The 21152-nt window shown below is 41.6% G+C and overlaps 1 protein-coding gene across 1 annotated transcript in view; it reads left to right on the top strand.

The window, feature by feature from the left end:
- The first annotated feature begins 1258 nt into the window (after positions 1 to 1258).
- RP2 (RP2 activator of ARL3 GTPase) overlaps positions 1259 to 21152 on the top strand; it is a 50799-nt gene continuing 30905 nt past the window's right edge. Inside the window, exon 1 of the mRNA XM_043569597.1 lies at positions 1259 to 1577. Coding sequence (XP_043425532.1) covers positions 1476 to 1577 — 102 coding nt within the window. The 5' untranslated portion in view covers positions 1259 to 1475. The remainder of the gene's footprint in view (positions 1578 to 21152) is intronic.

Raw genomic sequence — 21152 nt, forward strand, 5'->3', positions numbered from 1 at the left:
GTCAAGACCCTGTTGCCTAAGATCTGGAACTTATATTTGCAGTAATTTCTAATACCTGAGTACATGCACTTTTTCTTCCTGATTGTGCAGTAAAAGACAGGAAGTGAAAAAGGGAACATTCTTAATGCTCAAGTTAAGTCAGAGACCCATTTAGGATACATACTCTAAATGTAAATAAGGGTGGGAAAGTAAAAAGTTAACCAAATTTGAACCTGAACTGATCTGCATTTGCTGTCCCACCAAGATGTCAAAATACTGTACTCAGAGAATTAAAATAACCTTTTTTTCTATTACAGAAGCAATACATGTGTATTGTAGTAAATTTAGCCCAAGGGTAACAAATGTTAATATTTAGTGTATATATATATATATATATATATATATATATATATATATATATATATTTAATACCTTCAGACAGACCCTATGCCATTTGCTCAGAGCTGTTTACATGGCAATGCTTGTGTCCTTCCCTAGGCTATAAATTCCAGAGGAGAACCCCTTTACTAGGACATCTCGCCCCCGCCTCATCGCACACACACTTCAGACACTGTCTTCGATAAGGAATATAGAAAAGGTTGTAAATGCTTCCTTCACTAGCATGCATTCATTCATGCATGCATTCATTTCACAAACATCTTGTCGAGCACCTAGCCTGGAGCTGAGCCAGGCCTAGGGAATTCAAAGATACATGCTCTTTGAGATCGGCTCTTTGGTCTCAAGAAATTCACATTTCTAATAGAGAATACACAAACAATTATTTTATTAAGTACTTGTGCAATTTTAGAGCGATATGCAGAAGTATTAAGAAAACACAGAAGAGAGGGCAAAGGGGGGTGTGGCTGGGGGAAGTTTCCGGAAGGGGCGACGCTGGCCAGACGGTGTGGCGCGGGTGTGATGAGAAAATTAACGAATTTCAGGGCCCCTTCCTGTGTCAGCCGCAGTTCCTGCTCCCTCGCCACTTGCATCATAAAACTGAAGCTTAATGTTCAACTAGGGCCCGCGCCTAGAACTTGGAAACTGAGAACCAAGGGCAAAAAGACGGCGGAGCCAGCACTTCCAGCGGCTAGAGAGCCCCAGGGAGTCCTCGGAGGGGCGGGGCCGGCCTTGCGTGCGCCAGAGCCGGCCGGGCCCGCCACTGGGGGCCGGCGCACGAGCGGGGCGCGGATTGGTTGTATGGGTCCGTCGACCTCTCTTCATAGGCCGCGCAGGGCCGCTCGCGGGGCTTTGATTGGCTCACGGGGCGCCGAGTGGTCATTGGCTGCGATGGGTCGTCTGGGCGACTAGGAGGAAAAAGAGAAGGGGTGTTGGGCCTGGCGGGCTAACCCGGATTGGGGACAGCTGGCGGTTCCGCGGGGCGGTGTCCGGAGAGCTGCGGGGCCCGGGAGCCCGGGGTCCACGCCACACTCCCAGGAGGTGCCCGAACCAGCGGGCCGGCGAGGAGTAGCGGCCAGCGAGACCCGCAAGCCGGGACCATGGGCTGCTTCTTCTCGAAGAGGCGGAAGGCTGAGAAGGAGTCGCAGCCCGAGGGCGAGGAGGAGCGGCCGAAGCAGTACAGCTGGGACCAGCGCGAGAAGGTAACCGAAGTCCCTCGGCCATTGGTTTCGGCCGTCCCGAGCCGCTCAGCCGGGGTCCCTGGCGGCCCCGGAGGACTGAGGGGGGCCGACCCAGCGGATGCAGTTCGCGCGCGCGCGTTCTCCTCTCTCTCACGCGAGTAGTTGGAAGTCGGGGGGGGGGGATGACTTTTGGGGGGGGGGAGCGGTGAAATAACAGCGCCGCGGAGGACTGTGAAAGCGCTGGAAGGCGCCTTCGAACTCATTGTCAGAGTCCTGGGGGCTTTCCCTCCGGTCCGAGGGCGGACTGTAGGGAAGGAAGCGGAGCCTCGAATGCCCCTAATCTCAGATCTGTTCATTTCACCCGCTGCGCGGAGCGGGGTTTTGTCCAGTCGTCGAGTTACACGTGGGACCGATTCTCATCTCTTTCGCCGCTCACGTTCGTTCTGTGGCTGTTTTCTCTTTTGTCTGCCCCAGCGGGTAAATCTCTTTAGTGCCTAGTGGTATATTCTACTGCTGAATTTTCTGTTACCGAGTGGACTGTTGATTTTGCTTTCCCTCCTCCCTCTTCCAGTTCCCCGAAAGGAATAATGAAAAGCGGACCAATCTTGGAATGTGTGTTAAGACTGTATGGTGAAAATAACCAGCATAAAACCGGGCAGTACTTTACTATTGTTTTCAATGAATGAAAACGCCCTTCTTTTTACTTCGGTCTATAAGCCAGAAATGAGAAAGCTTTGAAATGTCCACTGGTGTTGCACAAAACACACTTAGTCATAAATTTCATAATGTTTCCTCTTTCTACATAGTTCTGCATTTGTGCTTAGTAAATTACTTTGATAGACTTCTCAATTTTTCTTTTCCAGAAAAAGATTTTTTAATAAGCGTTACGAACAGTTAACTCCTTGCTTAATGCAACTTATCTTTACCCGTGAATACTTTAAAGTTGGTATTCATGTTATGATTTCAGAGACCTTCCCGCATGGTTTTCAATCGCCAGAATAATTTATTCATGTAAACTCAGTTCTCCAAGTGTCAGCTTTAAGAAACTGGAAGCTTTTTGCAGAATTTTGAGTCGCAGCTCTCTGTCCCATTTTTCACATCCTTCTTAGATTGCATGGTATATTTATTCTCTTATCTATACTTGATAGTATCATTTTATTGCCTAGGAATGGAAGGTGCTGTGATATCACACACAAATATTGCACCTATGATTTAGGGCACCTGGTTAAGTGTTACGATTTCCTGGTTTCTGAGTTGGAGCCCCACATCTGGCTCTGTGCTGACAGTTAAGAGCCTGGAGCCTGCTTCAGATCCTCTCTCTGTCTCTCTGCCCCTCCCCTGCTCGCACTCTGTCTCTTTCTTCCCAAAATAAATAAACATTAAAAAAATTAAAGTTATTTGGTGGACAGTTTTTTAAAAGATTCATTTCCTCAGTCTTACTATTTCTAACAGTGCTCCTTAACCTTGAACTGTCTGCTGTAGAGAAGCTTGTGTGTTTGATTTTTATTTCAGCTTTTTGTTTTGAAGTCATAGGCTAAAACTAAAGTGCCTTTATTTTATTTAGAGTAGTCATGGTTGCCCTTTTGATTCATTCATTTCTTCATAATAAATTGTCTTAAAGTTAACCTTTATTAATATAATGTTCAGGTTAGTTAGAATCTCATGTTAATTATTCTCCTTTTGGATACATGGGTGTGTTCTGTGATTTTTTTTCTTTTGTTTTTTGGCTAAGTAAATGCATCGAAAAATACAGTAGTGGACACCAACACCTAAGCTTTCTGCCCCATATGAGCATGTAATAAACTTTCAATTGTAGACACTATTTTGTGATCACAGGGAACATTTTGGGGGAACACTACTAGGTACTGTAGTTGTAGAGGTGGAAGACCTATTACTGGATATGTAAAGTAAGCTCATGCCTCTGGATATGTGCATAATAAAAGTTAAAATCTTGATCAAGTCATCTAATCAGAATTTTCTAACTAAATGAACATTATATTATGAAAACAGTCCAGTTTTAAAATCTGTTGGGGGCACCTGGGTGACTCAGTCCATGAAGCTTCTGACTCGTGGTTTCAGCTCAGGTCATGATCTCATGGTTCATGGGTTCAAGCCCTGCATCAGGCTCTGCACTGATAATACAGAGCCTGCTTGAGATCTGTCTCTCTGCCCCTTCCCTGCTTGCTTGCTCTCTCTCTCTCTCTCTCAGAATAAATAAACATAAAAAAAATTTGTTGGACTTGGGGTGCCTGAGTGGCTCAGTTGGTTGAGCGTCCAACTTCGACTCAGGTCATGATCTCACAGTTCGTGAGTTTGAGCCCTGCATTGGGTTCTCTGCTGTCAGGAGGAACCCACTTCAGATCCTCTGTCCCCCTCTCTCTCTGCACCTCCCCTGCTCATGCTTGCTGTCTCTCTCTCTCTCTCTCAAAAATAAATAAACATTAAAAAAATCTGTTGGACTGTTCAAGAAAGAGAATTACCAGCTTACATTTTGAGACAGTGGAGGTACCACATTTCCCAACATTGCTTTTTTCTTTTTGGGATTTTTCTTTTTCTTTTGGAATTATTAGGAGTTCACTCTACGGTGCCTCATTTATGGTAGCCTACTAAATTTTATATGATTTTAAAGATTTTTTTTCTAGTTCCTTATCTCTCGTGAGGCCAGTTTGGGCTAGTGTACAAATGTTCTGGATTAGTCCAATGATACTTTTAGTGAGTTTAGCATGGTCTTGCTTGCTCCTAGAAGACTTTAGTTGTACCTTATAAGGAACAGAATGCAAATACGTCCCAGAGAACATAAGCAAGATAAGTTTTAAAGTTACATCAGACAATTACCATTCAATTATAGATGTAAAAACAAAACGCATTGCCTGAAAAATTTCCTTGCAACGTGGAAAAGTGGTGTCTAAATTTTTCCTTAGGTTGTGTAATCAGAGTATCTTTATTGAGAGGCGCCCTCTGGGTTTTGGGTTTTGACTTGTGTAATTGGGTTGGTCTTAGGGGACTGAAGCTAGGAGAAATTGTCTCAGGATGTTTGGAGACTAGGTGTTGTCATGGCAACTGATTTACTGTAATCAACAGTGTATGAAGCTTATTTTCTATTGCTGCTAACTTTGAAAAAGTAAAAAAGTTACTGTACAATTACTACATTGGCATGAGAAATATTTTCGGGTTGTAACATCAGTTTTTAAATCGTTTGGAAAGAGGGGCGCCTGGGTGGCTCAGTCGGTTAGGCGGCCGACTTCGGCTCAGGTCATGATCTCGCGGTCCGTGAGTTCAAGCCCCGCATCGGGCTCTGTGCTGACAGCTCAGAGCCTGGAGCCTGTTTCGGATTCTGTGTCTCCCTCTCTCTGACCCTCCCCCGTTCATGCTCTGTCTCTGTCTCAAAAATAAATAAACGTTAAAAAAATTTTTTTTTAATCATTTGGAAAGAAATGCTTTTACCCTTGTTATCTGTGTGCTGCCTCTTACAGTTAGACAAATTATTCTATATATATATATACATACACACACATATATATATACATATATGTGTGTATATATGTGTGTGTGTGTGTGTATATATATATGCACTCCAACACCAAGGAAGACTCAAAATTCTAAGAATTATTCCTGCCCTTAATGAGCAGGCTGGCTTTATTGAGTTAAAATAGGAAATAATTTAAGTATAAACAAAGAAAAGAGGAGTGGTACAGAAAAGAAGTTTTCATTTTCTGGTTATTCATACCAATACTCTCCCTAGATGATAGAAATGAGGATTAGTCCTCTAAACAATGCTGGCCTAAGTATGAAATTTGTGAATTTGAGTATGAGCAACACATCTTGTATCCATTACACTTATCTCATGTTTGGTATAAATAAAACTAAACAAAAGCCTTCTACCAGGGATTCGAGTAAATGCGTTTTATTTGGTGTCTGTGTCATGACCTATCCAATAAAGCAGTCAATTTGTGTATTTCAGGTTCTTTGGCTATAAAATGGGACAGTGATAAAGAATTTTTTACTATTTAATAAGGTAAAGCCCTGGCCTGAGGGGTTAGACAACAGTGGTCACCTCTGAGGATAGAACTCACACCAGAGATTGCCAGGGAGGAGGGGGACGGGGTGGGGGGCAGAACCGGTCTTATTATAAAGCAGATCATAATTCCCAGGGTTGTTCATCAGCAGAAGAAATGGCTTTGTGAGGAACTGATGTGCATATTAATCAAAAGATTCAGACAGTGCCTGGATGGCCACCTACTAGAAAGAAGCGTCTGCATTGAGGAGGGGGCTAGATGCTGTTTTTAGCGTTTTAAGTATGAACAGTGCATATTCTAGGTATCCATTGCTGCATACCAAACCACTCTAAAACTTAAGGGCTTAGAACAATGGCAAGTACTTATTTTGTTCACAACTCTGCAATTTGTGTAGGGCTTAGCAAGGTTGACTCTCCCCTCTGTATGGCATCAGATGCAGCAGCTTGACTGAGGACTGGAAGATCTGCTTTCAAATATAGCTTAATAACAGAGCTGGCTGGCAAGTTGATCTGGCTTTCGGCTAGGAGCTCAGCTAGGGCTGAGGGCCAGGGGCCTCTTATAGTTGCGGCTTCCTTGCAGCGTGATGGCTGGGTTCTAAAGGCAAGTGTCCTAAGAGGGACTGGCAGAAGCTGCATGACGTTTTCTTTTCTTTTCTTTCTTGACTCTGAATTCTCTTTATTTTTTTTTAATTTGTATTTTCCTTTTTTTTTAATATAATTTATTGTCAAGCTGGCTAACATACAGCATGTACAGGGTGCTCTTGGTTTCGGGGGTTGATTCCCATGATTCATCGCTTCCGTACGACAGTGCTCATCCCAACAGGCACCCTCCTCAATGCCCGTCACCCATTTCCCCTCTCTCCCCTGCCGCCCCATCCACCCTCAGTTTGTTCTCTGTATTTAAGAGTCTCTCATGGTTTGTCTCCCTCTCTGTTGGAAACTATTTTTCCCCCTTCCTTTCCCCCTGCATGGAGTTTTCTAACTAGCCTCTTAAGTGATGTAGCATTACTTCTGCCACATTCTGTTCATGTTCAAAGGGAGGGGACCTCTTGGTGGGAGGAGTGTTAAAAGAATTTGTCTACGTGTTTTACAAGACCAGTGCTCTAACCCCCGAGCTGTGGAGCCAACCATTGTCTACGTGTTTTAAATCTTTTTTTTTTTAAATATTTATTTATATTTGAGAGAAAGAGAGCACGCCCGTGAGCAGGCGAGGAGCAGAGGGAGAGGGAGACAGGATCGAAATGGGCTCTGCCTCTCTCTGTCCCAAAAATAAATAAACGTTGAAGAAAAAATTAAAAAAAAAAAAGGGGGGGGGGCGCCTGGGTGGCGCAGTCGGTTAAGCGTCCGACTTCAGCCAGGTCACGATCTCGCGGTCCGTGAGTTCGAGCCCCGCGTCAGGCTCTGGGCTGATGGCTCAGAGCCTGGAGCCTGTTTCCGATTCTGTGTCTCCCTCTCTCTCTGCCCATCCCCCGTTCATGCTCTGTCTCTCTCTGTCCCAAAAATAAATAAACGTTGAAAAAAAAATTTTTTTTTAAATAAAAAAAAAAAAAAAGAAAAGAAATGGGCTCTGCCTTCACAGCGGGGAGCTGGATTTGGGGCTCAAACTTATGAACTGTGAGATCATGACCTGAGCCAGAGTTGGATGCTTAACCGACTGAACCTCCCAGCCACCCCCACATGTTTTAAATCTTTTACATGAAGTTGTTGTTACTGCTTTTAAGCGATAACTGGCTTTTTGTTTATTTGTTTTCAAAATAGCTTTATCAGTAATCAGGAAAATTAAAATTAAAATCGCAGCGAGATATCACCTTACACCTGTCAGAATGGCTAAAAGCAGAAACTCCAGAAACACCCAAGTGTTGGTGCGGATGTGGAGAAAAACGAATCTTCTTGCACTGTTGCTGTTGGTGGGAATGCAAACTGGTGTGGAATACAGTATGGAGGTTCCTCAAAAAGATAAAAAATAGAACTACCCTATGATCCAGTAACCACACTACTTGGTAGTTACCCAAAATATACAAAAACACTAATTTGGAGGGATATATATACCCCTGGGTTTATTGCAGCATTATTTACAATAGCCAAATTATGGAAGCAGCCCAAGTGTCCTTCAGTAGATGAATAGACAAGACGTGGTGTACATATATATCAGCATATTATTCAGCCATAAAAAGAATGAAATCTTGCCATTTGCAGCAACATGGATGGAGCTAGAAAGCATAACGCTAAGCGAAATAAGCAAGTCGAAGAAAGACAGATACCATATGATTTCACCCATGTGTGGAATTTGAGAAACAAAACAAATGAACAAAGGAAGAAAACGAAGAGAGACAAACCAAAAAACAGACTCTTAACTATAAAGAACAAACAGATGGTTATCAGAGGGGAGGGGAGTGGGGGTATGGGTGAAATAGGTAAAGGGGATCAAGAATACACTTATCTTGGGGCGCCTGGGTGGCTCAGTCAGTTATACGTCTGACTTTGGCTCAGGTCATGATCTCATGGTTTGTGAGTTCGAGCCCCGCATTGGGCTCTGTGCTGACAGCTCAGAGTCTAGAGCCTGCTTCGGATTCTGTGTCTCCCTCTCTCTCTCTCTGCCCCTCCCCTGCTCATGCTCTGTCCCTTTTTCTCTCAAAAATAAATAAACATTTAAAAAAAATTTTAAAGTACACGTCTCTTGATGAACACTGAGTAATATACGGAGCTGTTGAATCACTATACTGTACTCCTGAAATTAATATAACACTGTATGTTAACTACACTGGAATTAAAATTTTAAAAAAAAATTAAAAATGTGTTTAGTCCTGAAAAGGACTAGTAATAAATGTCTAAATTTTCTAAAATTTTTATAATAAGCACACCTTTTTTTTTTTTTTTGAGGGAGAGAGAGAGCGCGTGTGTGCGAGAGCACCCATGAGAGAGGGGCAGAGGGAAAGGGAGAAAGAGAATCCTAAGCAGGCTCCAAACCCAGTGCAAGCCCTACATGGAGCTCGATCACAAGACCATGAGATCATGATCCGAGCCAAAATCAAGAATTGGTCGCTTAACTGACTGAGCCACCCAGGCACCCCAGGCACACCTTATTTCTATAATCAGATATATATGCAATGTATATAAATAGAAATATTAATAAAAATGTGATCTCTGGGACCAAATATATAATTAATGGATACCGTGAAAAACTAATATAGATTTCTACTTGACTATTGATTATAATTCTGTTCAAATCTGTACAAACATAAAACCAGGCATAAATCCCTTATGGTTATACCATTCTAAAATGATAAAATAAAAAGAAAAATTTTAAGCACATGTAAGCATAAAGCTAATTAAATTAAAAAAACAACTTTAATATTAAAAAGTAACTTTAATGAGATAGAATTCATCTACCATACAACTTATTCGAATTGTACAGTTCAATAGTTTTAATAACTTCACAGGGTTATGGTACCATCGCTATGATCTAATTCTAGAACACATTCATCTCCCACAAGATATCCATACCTATTAGTAGTTATTCCCACTTCTCCCTGCCCCCCCCCCCCCGCCGGACACCACAATTTTACTTTCTATCTCTATAGATTTGCCAAATAACGCAGTATTTAGTCTTTTGTTACTGGCTTCTTTCATTTAGCATGTTTTTGAGATTCACCCATATTGTAGCATGTATCAGTACTTTATTCCTTTTTATTGGTGAATAATATTCCACACAATAGATATTCACTTATAAATTTTATTTGTCCAGGGGCGCCTGGGTGGCTCAGTTGGTTGAGCATCCGACTGCGGCTCAGGTCATGATCTCACAGTTTGTGAGTTTGAGCCCTGCATCAGGCTCTGTGCTGACAGCTTGCTCAGAGCCTGCAGCCTGCTTCAGATTCTGTGTCTCCTTCTCTCTCTCTGCCCCTCCCTTGCTCATGCTCTGTCTCTCTGTCTCTCAAAAATAAATAAATGTTAAAAATTTTTAAATAAAATGAAATAAATTTTATTTGTCCAGTTTATGTATCCATTCATCAGCTGATGGACATTTGGGTTGTTTTCACTTTTGGGCCATTACAAATAATGCCGCTGTGAATATTCATATACAAGTTTTTGTGTGGACATATATTTTTATTTCTCTTGGGGTCATCCCTAGGAGTGGAATTCCTGAGTCATATAGTAACTTCTGTGTTTAACTTTTTGAAGCTCTGCCAAGCTTTTTAAAAGTGTACCATTTTATTTTATTTTATTTTATTTTATTTTATTTTATTTTATTTTATTTTATTTTATTTTTCATGTTTATTTATTTTTGAGAGATAGAGAGACAGAGCACGAGTGAGGGAGGGGCAGAGAGAGAGGGAGACACAGAATCCGAAGCAGGCTCCAGGCTCTGAGCTGTCAGCACAGAGCCAGACATGGGGCTCGAACCCACAAATCATGAGATTGTGACCTGAGCCGAAGTCTGACACTCAACCGACTGAGCCACCCAGGTACCCCGCACCATTTTCTATTTCTACCAGCAGTATATGAGGGTTCTAATTTCTTCACTCACATAAAATTTTGATAAAGAGGAAAAGCGCAAAGAGTGAAAAATGCATGGGACTGGGTTTTTAATTTGCATTCTACACACCAATATACCTCCTTGGTAGAGGCATTTAGCTTTTCCAGCTCTCAATTTCCTAGGATCCCTTCCAGTTGTCTGATTCTTTGAGCATCTCGGGAGAGGAGAGGTAAGCATTGCTAGAAGCATTCAGGCAAATCTGGGTGAACAAAGCCAATGTGATAGGCTGTAAGATTAGATTAGGTGATATGGAAAATCCTTTTCTTTTTTTAATTTTTTTTACTTACTTTGAAAGAGAGAGCGCTGAGAGTATGAATGGGCAAGGGGCAGAGAGAGGGGGAGAGAATCCCAAGCAGGCTCTGCACTGTCAGCGCGGAGCCTGATGCAGGGCTCAATCTCACGACCATGAGACCATCACCTGAGCCGTAATCAAGAGTTGGACGCTCAACCAACGGAGCCACCCAGGTGCCCCTTCTCTTTTTCCTTAAAGTTTTTTTTATTTATTTCATAATCTCTACACCCCACGTGGGGCTCGAACTTGTGATCCTGAGATCAAGAGCCACATGCTTTTCCAACTGAGCCAGCCAGGCACCCCAGAAAATCCTTTTCAATCCTAAAATTTCATAATTCTATTTTGTGGTTATATGTTTAGCAACATGGTGAGCTAATATAAATATAATGTTTCACCTTTGTCTTCATTGTACTTAAGATCAAAGTACTGGTATTTATTATTTCTATAATTACATGACACTACCATTTTCATTTAGGAAATAACCTTTCAGCTGTATAGCTATGTAGTCCTGAAATTGATTTAACAATGTTTAAATTTTAAGTAATTTTAGTTTAATTGAAGTAATTTACATACAGTAAAATTTACCCTTTTGAAGTGTACAGTTCTGAGTTTTGGCAAATGAATACAGTCACATAACTGATCACTACAATGGAGATATAGTACAGTTACATCAACTCCCCAAATTTCCTCATGCTCCTTTGTGGTCAAGTCTGCCCCTAGCCTCTGATCAGTTTTTTATCCCTATAGTTTTGTCTTTTGAGAATGTCATATAAATAGAATCCGACAGTAACCTTTTGAGTCTGCCTTCTTTCACTTAGCATGATACATTTATTTATTTTTTTTTATTAAAATTTTTTTTAACGTTTATTTATTTTTGAGACAGAAACAGAGCATGAACGGGGGAGGGGCAGAGAGAGAGAGGGAATTACAGAATCCAAAGCAGGCTCCAGGCTCTGAGCTGTCAGCACAGAGCCCAACGCGGGGCTCGAACTCACGGACCGCGTGATCATGACCTGAGCTGAAGTCAGACACTTAACCGACGGAGCCACCCAGGCGCCCCAGCATGATACGTTTAAAATTCATCCATGTTGTTGCGTGTATCAGGAGTTCCTTTTTATTGTTGAGTAGTATTCCGTTATTTGGGTGTACCATGTTTGTTTATCCATTCCCCAGTCGAGGAACATTTGGGTTGTTTTCAGTTTGGGTAATTATGAATAAATCTATTATAAACATTTGCAGACAGGTTTTTGAGTGAACATAATTTTTCATTTCCTTTGGGTGAATATTTAGGAGTGGGATTACTGACTCATATGGAAATTGTATATTAAACTTCATAAGAAACTGCCAAACTGTTTTTCCAAAGTGGCTGTGCCAGTTTGCATTCTTACGGGCAATGTATGAGAGATCCAGTTGCTATGCCACCAGCACTTGTTATGTTCAGTTTTTCTTTTTTTTTAATCTAATTTTAGCCATTCTAATAGGCATGCATTGGTGTTTCATTGTGGTTTAATTTGCATATCCTTGATGAGTAATGACGTTGAGCATTTTTCCATGTACTTATTTGCTGTCCATGTATTTTTGCTGAAGCGTTTATTAAAATCTTTTGCCCATTTTTTAAAATGTTTGTTTGTTTATTTATTTATTTAGAGGCAGCAAGCATGAGCAGGGGAAGGGCAGAGAGAGAGGGAGACAGAGAATCCCAGCCCGTCTCTTCACTGTCAGCACGGACCCCAACTCGGGACTCTATCTCACGAACCGTGAGATCATGACCTGAACTGAAATCAAGAGTTGGATGACCAACCGACTGAGCCACTCAAGCGCCCCTTTGGCCCATTTTTTACAGGATTGTTTTCTTAATTGTGTTGCGAGACTTTTTTTTATATAACTTGGATACGAGTCCCTTGTCATATGGTGTGTTTTACAGATTTTTTTTCCCCGCAATTAATGATTTGTCTGCTCTTAACGGTGTCTTTTGAAGAACAGAAATTTTCTATTTTGATAAAAGTCCCAATTTTTAATTTTTTCTTTTACGGATTTGTGTTTTTGGTTTCACATCTAGAAAATGTTTGCCTGACCAGGATTACAAAGATTTTCTTTCCCTCTGTTTTATTCTAGAAGTTGTAGGGTTTTTGGTGTTATAGTTAGGTTCTATGATCTATTTTGAGTTGTTTTATATGGTGCAAGATAAGGGAATTCTTTTACTTTGTTTACATATAGATTTCCAATTGTTCTGGCACCATTTGTTAAAAAGACTATGCTTTATTGAATTGCCTTTGCACCTTTGTCAATGTATACACAAGTCTATTTTTGAACTCTCTATTCTGTTCCATTGGTTTATGCACCTCGTAAACATTGGTTTCTGTTTGAATCTGGTTAACTATGAAGAAGCAGCCAAGAGAATGTTTTAGGAGCCAGATTGCCTGGGTCTCAGACTCAGCTCAAGCACTTACTAACTGTGTGAATTTGGGTAAGTTATTTAGACTCTCGGTGCCTAAATTTTCTCATCTGTAAAACAGAGATAATAGTACACAACCCTCATAGGGGTTTTTATGAGTTTTGAGTGAATGACTGTAAAGCACTGAGCATGGTGACTTGTTCCTATACATAGCTTCTTATACTCCTGAGCCTTATTTTGGACTTCTGTGCAGATGGGCTTTCCACTAAAATTAACAGATTCCAGGGCGCCTGGGGGACTGAGTTGGTTGAGCGTCCGACTCTTGGTGTTGGCTCAGGTCGTGATCTCACAGTTCATGGTTTGGAGCCCCGTGTCAGGCTCCATACCGACAGCACGGGGCTCCCTTGGGATTCTCTCTCCCTCTCTCTGCCCCTCCCCTGCTCATGCTCACTTGCTTGTGCTCTCTCTCTAAATAAATAAATAAATAAACTTAAATAAAAATTAAATTAACACATTCCATTATTTCATCTCAGATTATCATTATGGAAATTTAACTGCAGAGATAAATTTTAATGGAAAATTTCATTGCTGCTCAGTAAGAAAAAATAAGATGTTCACTTTTGTTTTCTGTTAGGAAAATAGTGCTTAACTTAGTTTAGTAGCTGTATCAGGTGAACTCCAACTGTTGAAATAGTTTCTTTGATTTCAAAAGTATATCCACTACCTTTTGTGGATTATAGTAAGAAATACAGCCCAAACTACGCTCACTTCATAAGTGGCTCTTGTGAACAGGTAGCTTGAAATATGACGTTTCCATGTTTGTTTTTTTAGGCACTTTATTTGAAAACTAGTAACTTGCAAAATTCCTGTGGTACTAAGCTTCAGGTTATTTATGATTACTTTTTGTTTTGAAGAACTTCCAAGATTTGTTGAGGAAGTATCCTAAGTTTCTCCTTCATGAACCATATTGACAATCTGAATAATTTTATACTATAGAACTCTTTAGCTAGAGGGTTAGTTTCTCCCCGTAACTATTAGAAGTGAGGTATCCAGATAAAGTACTTAGACAAATAGTAAATTACATTTAACTCCTCAGCATTGACATTTGTTATGGACTAAATATCCATGTCCCTCCAAAATTCATGTGTTGAAGCCCTAACTCCCATTGTGGCTGTGTTTGGAGATGGGGCCTCAAAGGAAGTAATTAAAGGTTAAAAGGGATCATAAAGGTAGGGCCCTGATCTGATAGGATTAGGCTCCTTATAAGAAGAGACCTCAGAGAACTTGTTGCGTACTCACTCGGGAAGGCCATGCGAGGATATAGTGAGAAGGCAGACGTTGTCTGCAAGCCAGGGAGAGAGGTCTCACCAGAAACCAACCAACTGTGATGGCACCTTAATCTTGGACTTCCCAGCCTCCAGAACTGTGAGACATAAATTTCTGTTGTTTAAGCCACCTGATCTGTTATTTTGTTATGGCAGCCAGTCTCAGTCTCCTCAGGCTGCCATCACAAAATAGCATGGGCTAGGTAGCTTTAAAGAGAAATTTATGTCTTAGATGGTTCTGGATACTGGAAGCTCAAGATCAAGGTGCCGGCAGATCAAGTGTCTGGTGTCACAGGTCAGTATTGCTGGACATGAGTTAAAGCGTCAAAACCAGATTTTATTCAGTAACTACTGGCAGTGGGGGACAGAGCTGAGCTCCTTGCCAATTTGTGCGGAAGTGATTTCAGCGATTTTATTAGGAAAATGAGGGAGCAGGGAGAGCAGGGGCTTCGTAGAGTCAGAGAAGTGAAAATTGGTCAGTGTGAATGTGAATAGACGAGCTGTGTTCATTAACTCAGTTATCAAAGTGTGGATTCTATCCTCCCACAGAGACTGGTAGACAGAGGCCCTATCCTTCCTGACATTTATATTTCAAAGGAGTGGCTGTCAGGTCCTTGAGAAAGAGATTTCTGAATTTTAAGACTTACATACTCACAGCGGTGAGTTCTTTTTAGTAAATGCTGTAAGAAAGGGAGGTCAGGGGCCCATTATCAGGTATTGGCTAGAACAAACAGTAAATTTTCCTGGCAGAAACATTTTCCAGGCAGGAATTATAATGGGGGGGGAGGGGGGTTGAAGGGTCCTTCTAGAGACAGGGCTTTGTGCTGCTAGAAGCCATGCTTGAGTTTGGTCAAGTCTCTTACTCCAGGGATTGGGCCAGAGTTGTAGTGTGCCAGAAGTTTCCCGGTTCTCACTGGTGAGGGCCTGCGTCCTGGCTCCTATTCAGTTACCTTCTTGCTATGTACTCATGGCCTTTCCTCTAGTGTGTACACAAGGAGAGAGGGAGAGAGAGGGAAGATCTTTTCTTTTCCCTTCTTCCTTCCTTCTTTCCTTCTAAGAGCACTAAATCCCATCATGAGGCCCTGCCCTCAGGACCTCCTCTAAACCTAAAGAGCCCAACTCCAAATACCATCACCTTGGGGGTTAGGGCTTCAACAGATGAGTTTTGAGACGACACAGGTATTCAGTCCTCAGTCCGTATGGCTTCCTGCGCAGACTACGATAGCAGCTCAATCATTTCAAAGTTAAGAGTGGATGTTGTTTGTGCATTTGCAACAAGTCTTAACTACAACTATTGATACTGTACTAATTATAACTAACGTAGTTGAAATTTCTCCGTTAAATACCGTGCATCTTATGTATTACTTGCATGCAAAACACATTAGCTAAATTCCTTTAAGTCATAGGTATTAACTGTTCTGTTTTGTTATTTTTATCCAAACACTGGTTTGTTACATACTTAATTCTTAGATAAACGTGCTTGCAAATGTTTGAACTTGCTATCCATATCTCAGACAAAGATAACTTGGCCAGAACCTTGAACCCCAAATTAATTCCCCAGGAAAATACACTCAGAGTGTCACATCAAAGTTTTAAGGAGTTTCTGGTACAGTGAGATAAGCCATAAACCGATAAACTGAAGCTTGAAGATTCCACTTGCCCATTGAACTTGAGGCCTTGGTAGAGCCAGGCCAACTCCTGGGCTCCTTTTCCCATACTCATGGCTTTCTTGCTCTTCTCACTCCCCCCTGTGGGAGGTGGATCAGTGCCAAGGTGACAGGCTGAAGAAGACCAGAGAATTGTTTTATACCCTCCTTAAAGCCTAAAGCAGAACTGGCTGAAACCACTCTTGCATGTTCCTTTTTTCCACTTTAAGGCCTGGGCTAGATCCAGATCCTGGTAGCCTGCGCCATGACCACATTCCCATTCCCATTCCCATTCCCGTCTTCCAAGTGGAAGGTAGCCTCACCTTCCTTTTACCCCAGGTATGGGAGGGAAGAGAATGTAAAAAGGAGAAACCCAGGACTGATATTAGGAGTGCCTCTGCCTGGCTTCATGTGTAATTATCTTCCTACTCAAGTTGGCCAACTTGAACCGTGACCTAACTAAATGCCCCTAAGAACATCATTTTTGTTCTTGATCCTTATCAGGGTCTCTCTTCTTTGGAGATAGACTGGAGAATGGGGTGTGAAGTGTATGATTATCAAACTTAGTTACCCTTCACGTTTGTTTATTAAAGAGAAACCTAGGGGCTGCCTCCCTCAGGTTACACTCCGAGGTAACAAAGATTAAGTAGTTTAAATGGATTCAGCAAGGATGTGTGGAGCGCCTCTGTGGTGCCAGGCACTGTGCTAGGTACGGGGCGGGGGGGGGGGGGAACAAAGGGGAGCAAAACAGAAAATCCCTTCCCTCATGGAGCTTATGTCGTAATAGAGGACCAGTAGAATACAGATAATAAATATAATTCACACATAGTGCCTTAAAAGGAAGCTAAGTGCTTCGGAGAAAAATAAAGAAGGGTAAAGAGGTAGTATTGGAGGTGGTGTTTCAGTTTTAAATAGATTGGTTATGGGATTCCAGCCCAAAGATCACTGCACAGGAAGGGACAGAGACTGGTATTTAATGTAATGTAGATACTCCGAAAAGGGAGAGCAGGCTTCTGGTCGAGGAAACTGGAAAGCTTCACAGAAAAAGTTTGACAGGTGGACAAGCAGACCTAGGAGAAGGCTGTCTGGGCAAAGGAGAATCAGAGGACATAGACAAGTCACAAAAAGTGACTGCAGATCTACTGAGGAAGAAAGGTCCCATAGGAGAGCAATAAGAATTAGGAGTAAAATGTAAGTTGTTATTACATAGTAATGACTTACATTGAAAGATCTTCCAATATTGAACCATTTTCACGCAACTCGGGATGAATCCAGCTTGGTTGTGGCGCTTCCTCTTTTTATGGGATTGATTTAATTGGCAGTTGTCCCCACCTCCACCCCCCGCCCCCCCCCCCCCCCAATCTATAGGCATGAGTGAAATGAACCTAAATTTTCTTCTTTTGCTGTGTCTTTGTTTTTCTTCTTAGGATCTCACTGGGAAGGCTAGTAGCACGAGTTAGGACTGTTCCTTTGTTTTCTATTGTCTTTTAAGGTTTGCATAAACCTGGGATAAATAAAATCTGAATCTGCTTATAAAACCATCAGGGCCTGGTGTTTTCTTTGTGGGAACACTTAGCTAGCCCACTGCTTCTATTTCTGTAGTAGTAATAGCATTTTATTTAGGCTTTTAGCTTCTTCTGGAGTCAGTTGTGATAAGTTATTTTTCAAGAGATGTGTTCATTTCATAGACAAAATTTCTTAAAGCTTGTTGGTATATAGTTGTTGATGCTGTTCTCTTTTTAACCTCTACTTTATTTAGGGTGATATCCCCCTTTTCATTCATACTATTTGTGTTTTGTTTTTATTTCCTTGATCATTCTTTCCAGAAGTTTGCCTATTTTTTTCCTTTTTTTTCCGCCCACGCCCCCAGCAAAACATTTTTTTGGCTTTGCTGATGTTTTCTATTACATATTTAATACCTCAATCATTAACCTCTGATACTATTTTTTATCTTTTTTTCTCCTACTTTCTGTAAGTTTATTGTGTATTGTCTAATTTCTTAAGAAGGACATTTAACTGCTTAATTTTGAATGTTTTTATTATAGCTATTTAAGGTTATAGCTTTCTGTCACAGCACCATTTTTGCTGCATCCCAAATGTGGTGTCTTAACATTTAATTCTGAGTATTTTTAGATTTGATTATGATTTCTTCTTTAACCCATGGTTTATTTAGCAGTATGCTTTTAAATTTTCAAGTAGGCGTCTATTCATGTTTTCTGCCCAAAGCATGAATAGACACTTCTCTAAAGAAGACATCCAGATGGCCAACAGGCACATGAAAAGATGCTCAACGTCGCTCCTCATCAGGGAAATACAAATCAAAACCACACTCAGATACCACCTCACGCCCGTCAGAGTGGCCAAAATGAACAAATCAGGAGACTATAGGTGCTGGTGAGGATGTGGAGAAACGGGAACCCTCTTGCACTGTTGGTGGGAATGCAAACTGGTGCAGCCACTCTGGAAAACAGTGTGGAGGTTCCTCAGAAAATTAAAAATAGACCTACCCTATGACCCAGCAATAGCACTGGTAGGAATTTACCCAAGGGATACAGGAGTGTTGATGCATAGGGGCACTTGTACCCCAATGTTTATAGCAGCACTCTCAACAATAGCCAAATTGTGGAAAGAGCCTAAATGTCCATCAACTGATGAATGGATAAAGAAATTGTGGTTTATATACACAATGGAATACTACGTGGCAATGAGAAAGAATGACATCTGGCCTTTTGTAGCAACATGGATGGAACAGGAGAGTGTTATGCTAAGTGAAATAAGTCATACAGAGAAAGATACCATATGTTTTCACTCTTATGTGGATCCTGAGAAACTGAACAGAAGACCATGGGGGAGGGGAAGAAAAAAAAAAAGAGATGGAGGGAGCCAAACCATAAAAGACTCTTAAAATCAGAATAAACTGAGTGCTGATGGGGGGGTGGGAGGGAAGAGAGGGTGGGTGATGGGCATTGAGGAGGGCACCTTTTGGGATGAGCACTGGGTGTTGTATGGAAACCAATTTGACAATAAATTTCATATAAAAAAATAAATTTTCAAGTAGGCAAGAATTTTTTTAATTGTTTATGTTTATTTCTGAGAGAGAGAGACAGAGCATGAGTGGGGGAGGGGCAGAGAGAGAGAGAGGAAGACTCAGAATCAGAAGCAGGCTCCAGGCTCTGAGCTGTCAGCACAGAGCCCAACACAGGGCTCGAACTCACAAACTGTGAAGTCATGACCTGAGCTGAAGTCGGTCACTCAACTGACTGAGCCACCCAGGCGCCCCAGTAGGCAAGAATTTTTAAAATTATTTTTTGTTATTAACTTTTTAAGTTTATTTATTTATTTTGAGAGAGCAGGGGAGGGACAGAGAGAGAGGGAGAGGGAGAGAATCCCAAGCAAGCTCCTCACTGTAAGCACAGAGCCCAATGTGGGGCTTGAACCCAGTACTGTGGGATCATGACCTGAGCTGAAGTCAAGAGTCAGATGCTCAACCGACTGAGCCACCCAGGCACCCCTTGTTATTAACTTTTAACTTAATTACATGTTGGTCCCATGTCATAGTCTGTAAGTTATCTATTATTTAAAATTTATTTAGGCTTTATGATCTAGTACATGATTTACTTAAAAAGCGTTCATATGTCCTTAAGAAAACTGTGAGTGTACTGTATTTATTGGATGCAGAACTCAGGCTTATTCTCATGGTATGGTTCAGATCTTATATATTATTGTTGATTTCATTTTTTTGGTCTGCTTGACTAATCAGTAGTTGAGACAAGCAGTATTATTGAGGGGGGCACTTGGAATGAGCACTGGGTTGTTGTATGTAAGCAATGAATCATGGGAATCTACTCCCAGAGCCAAGAGCACACTGTATACACTGTATGTTTTACATATAAATTATATTTTATTTTATTTTTTTAAAATTTTAATGTTTTTATTTATTTTTGAGACAGAGAGAGAACATGAGCAGGGGAGGGGCAGAGAGAGAGGGAGACACAGAATCCGAAGCAGGCTCCAGGCTCTGAGCTGTCAGCACAGAGCCTGACATGGAGCTCAAACTCACAGACTGTGAGATCATGACCTGAGCTTAAGTCAGACGCTTAACCGACTGAGCCACCCAGGCACCCCAATAAATTATATTTTTAAAAAATAAATAAAATAAAAGCCAGGAAACTGAAGGGGAAAAAAGACACTCCTTTGATTTTAATCTGCCAATTATGAGGGTTTGGAGAAGTCCTGGGCAATTGTCATAGTTAGTCCCTACCTATTTTTTTATTATTTATTTTGAGAAGGGAAGAGAGAGGGAGAGAGAGAGAGAGAGCGTGCGTGAGCGAGAGCGAGTGCCAGCATGCATGAGCCAGGGAGGGGCAGAGGGAGAGGGAGAATCCCAAGCAGGCTCCACACTGTCAGCACAGAGCCTGACTCGCTCAAACCCATGAACTGTGAGATCATGACCTGAGCCAAAATCAAGAGTCAGATGCTTAACTGAGTCAGCCACCCAGGTGCCCCCCACCCCCACCTATTTTTTCCCAGCTCTTCACCAGCACAGGGTTTCTGCCCTGCCCTAAATTCACTCTGCCCTGCCCTGAAGTCTTGACCAGAGATCTGAGTCCCAGCAAGTGTGGGAGAAATACTGTTGTCTCAAGATTTAGGGGAGGAAGAAGCAAGAGCAGAAACCCTAGAGGTTCCTTTTCTATTTTATCCTCCCACACTGTACCACAGGGATTTCTCATAGTTTCCCTTTTTCTTGGTGTTTTCCTTACTCAGTCCCTTTGGGGTTGATCTTGGGCAATAGGGGAGCCAGAAGCTATGCTAGTTGAGTTTCTTGGTAGAGACCAAACTGGAGTATTGCACCTTGATATACGTGCATCACCTGTAACGTCCTAGAAATAGAACTGCTTGAACACTTCTTTCCACATTAAACCTGTGTTGCCTCTATATTTTTTCTTTTCTTTCTCTCTCTCTGTCTGTTTTTTGTTTGTTTGTTTGTTTTGTGTGTGTGTGTATGGCACTACCAACATCCAAACACATAAACCGGAGCAGTGTTTTTTCAAACCTAGAGGTGGGATAATAGAAAATATTCGGGGTTTACCACAAAATTAGGGTAAATATCATTTGTGAAGCTTTTACTTCCTCGGTATGTGTACATGCACAAATACTCACAAGTATGTGTGCTGGGCTGTGCTGAAGAATCTACTAATGTGGATTATAGTCGGAAAAGTCGAAAATCACCGACTAGAGAACGAGGCATCATTTTGGACCCGTCCCTCTGCCTTCCCTCCTACAGCCATTGAATTATCAAGTCGGTCGATTCTACTTCCTCAATAGTTCTCAAACGTGTCCCGTCTTCCTCTTCCCTCCCAACCACCACTCTGCTTCCAGAACTTTC

The sequence above is a fragment of the Prionailurus bengalensis genome, chromosome X (genome assembly GCF_016509475.1).
Source record: "Prionailurus bengalensis isolate Pbe53 chromosome X, Fcat_Pben_1.1_paternal_pri, whole genome shotgun sequence".
Classification (NCBI taxonomy): Eukaryota; Metazoa; Chordata; class Mammalia; order Carnivora; family Felidae; genus Prionailurus; species Prionailurus bengalensis.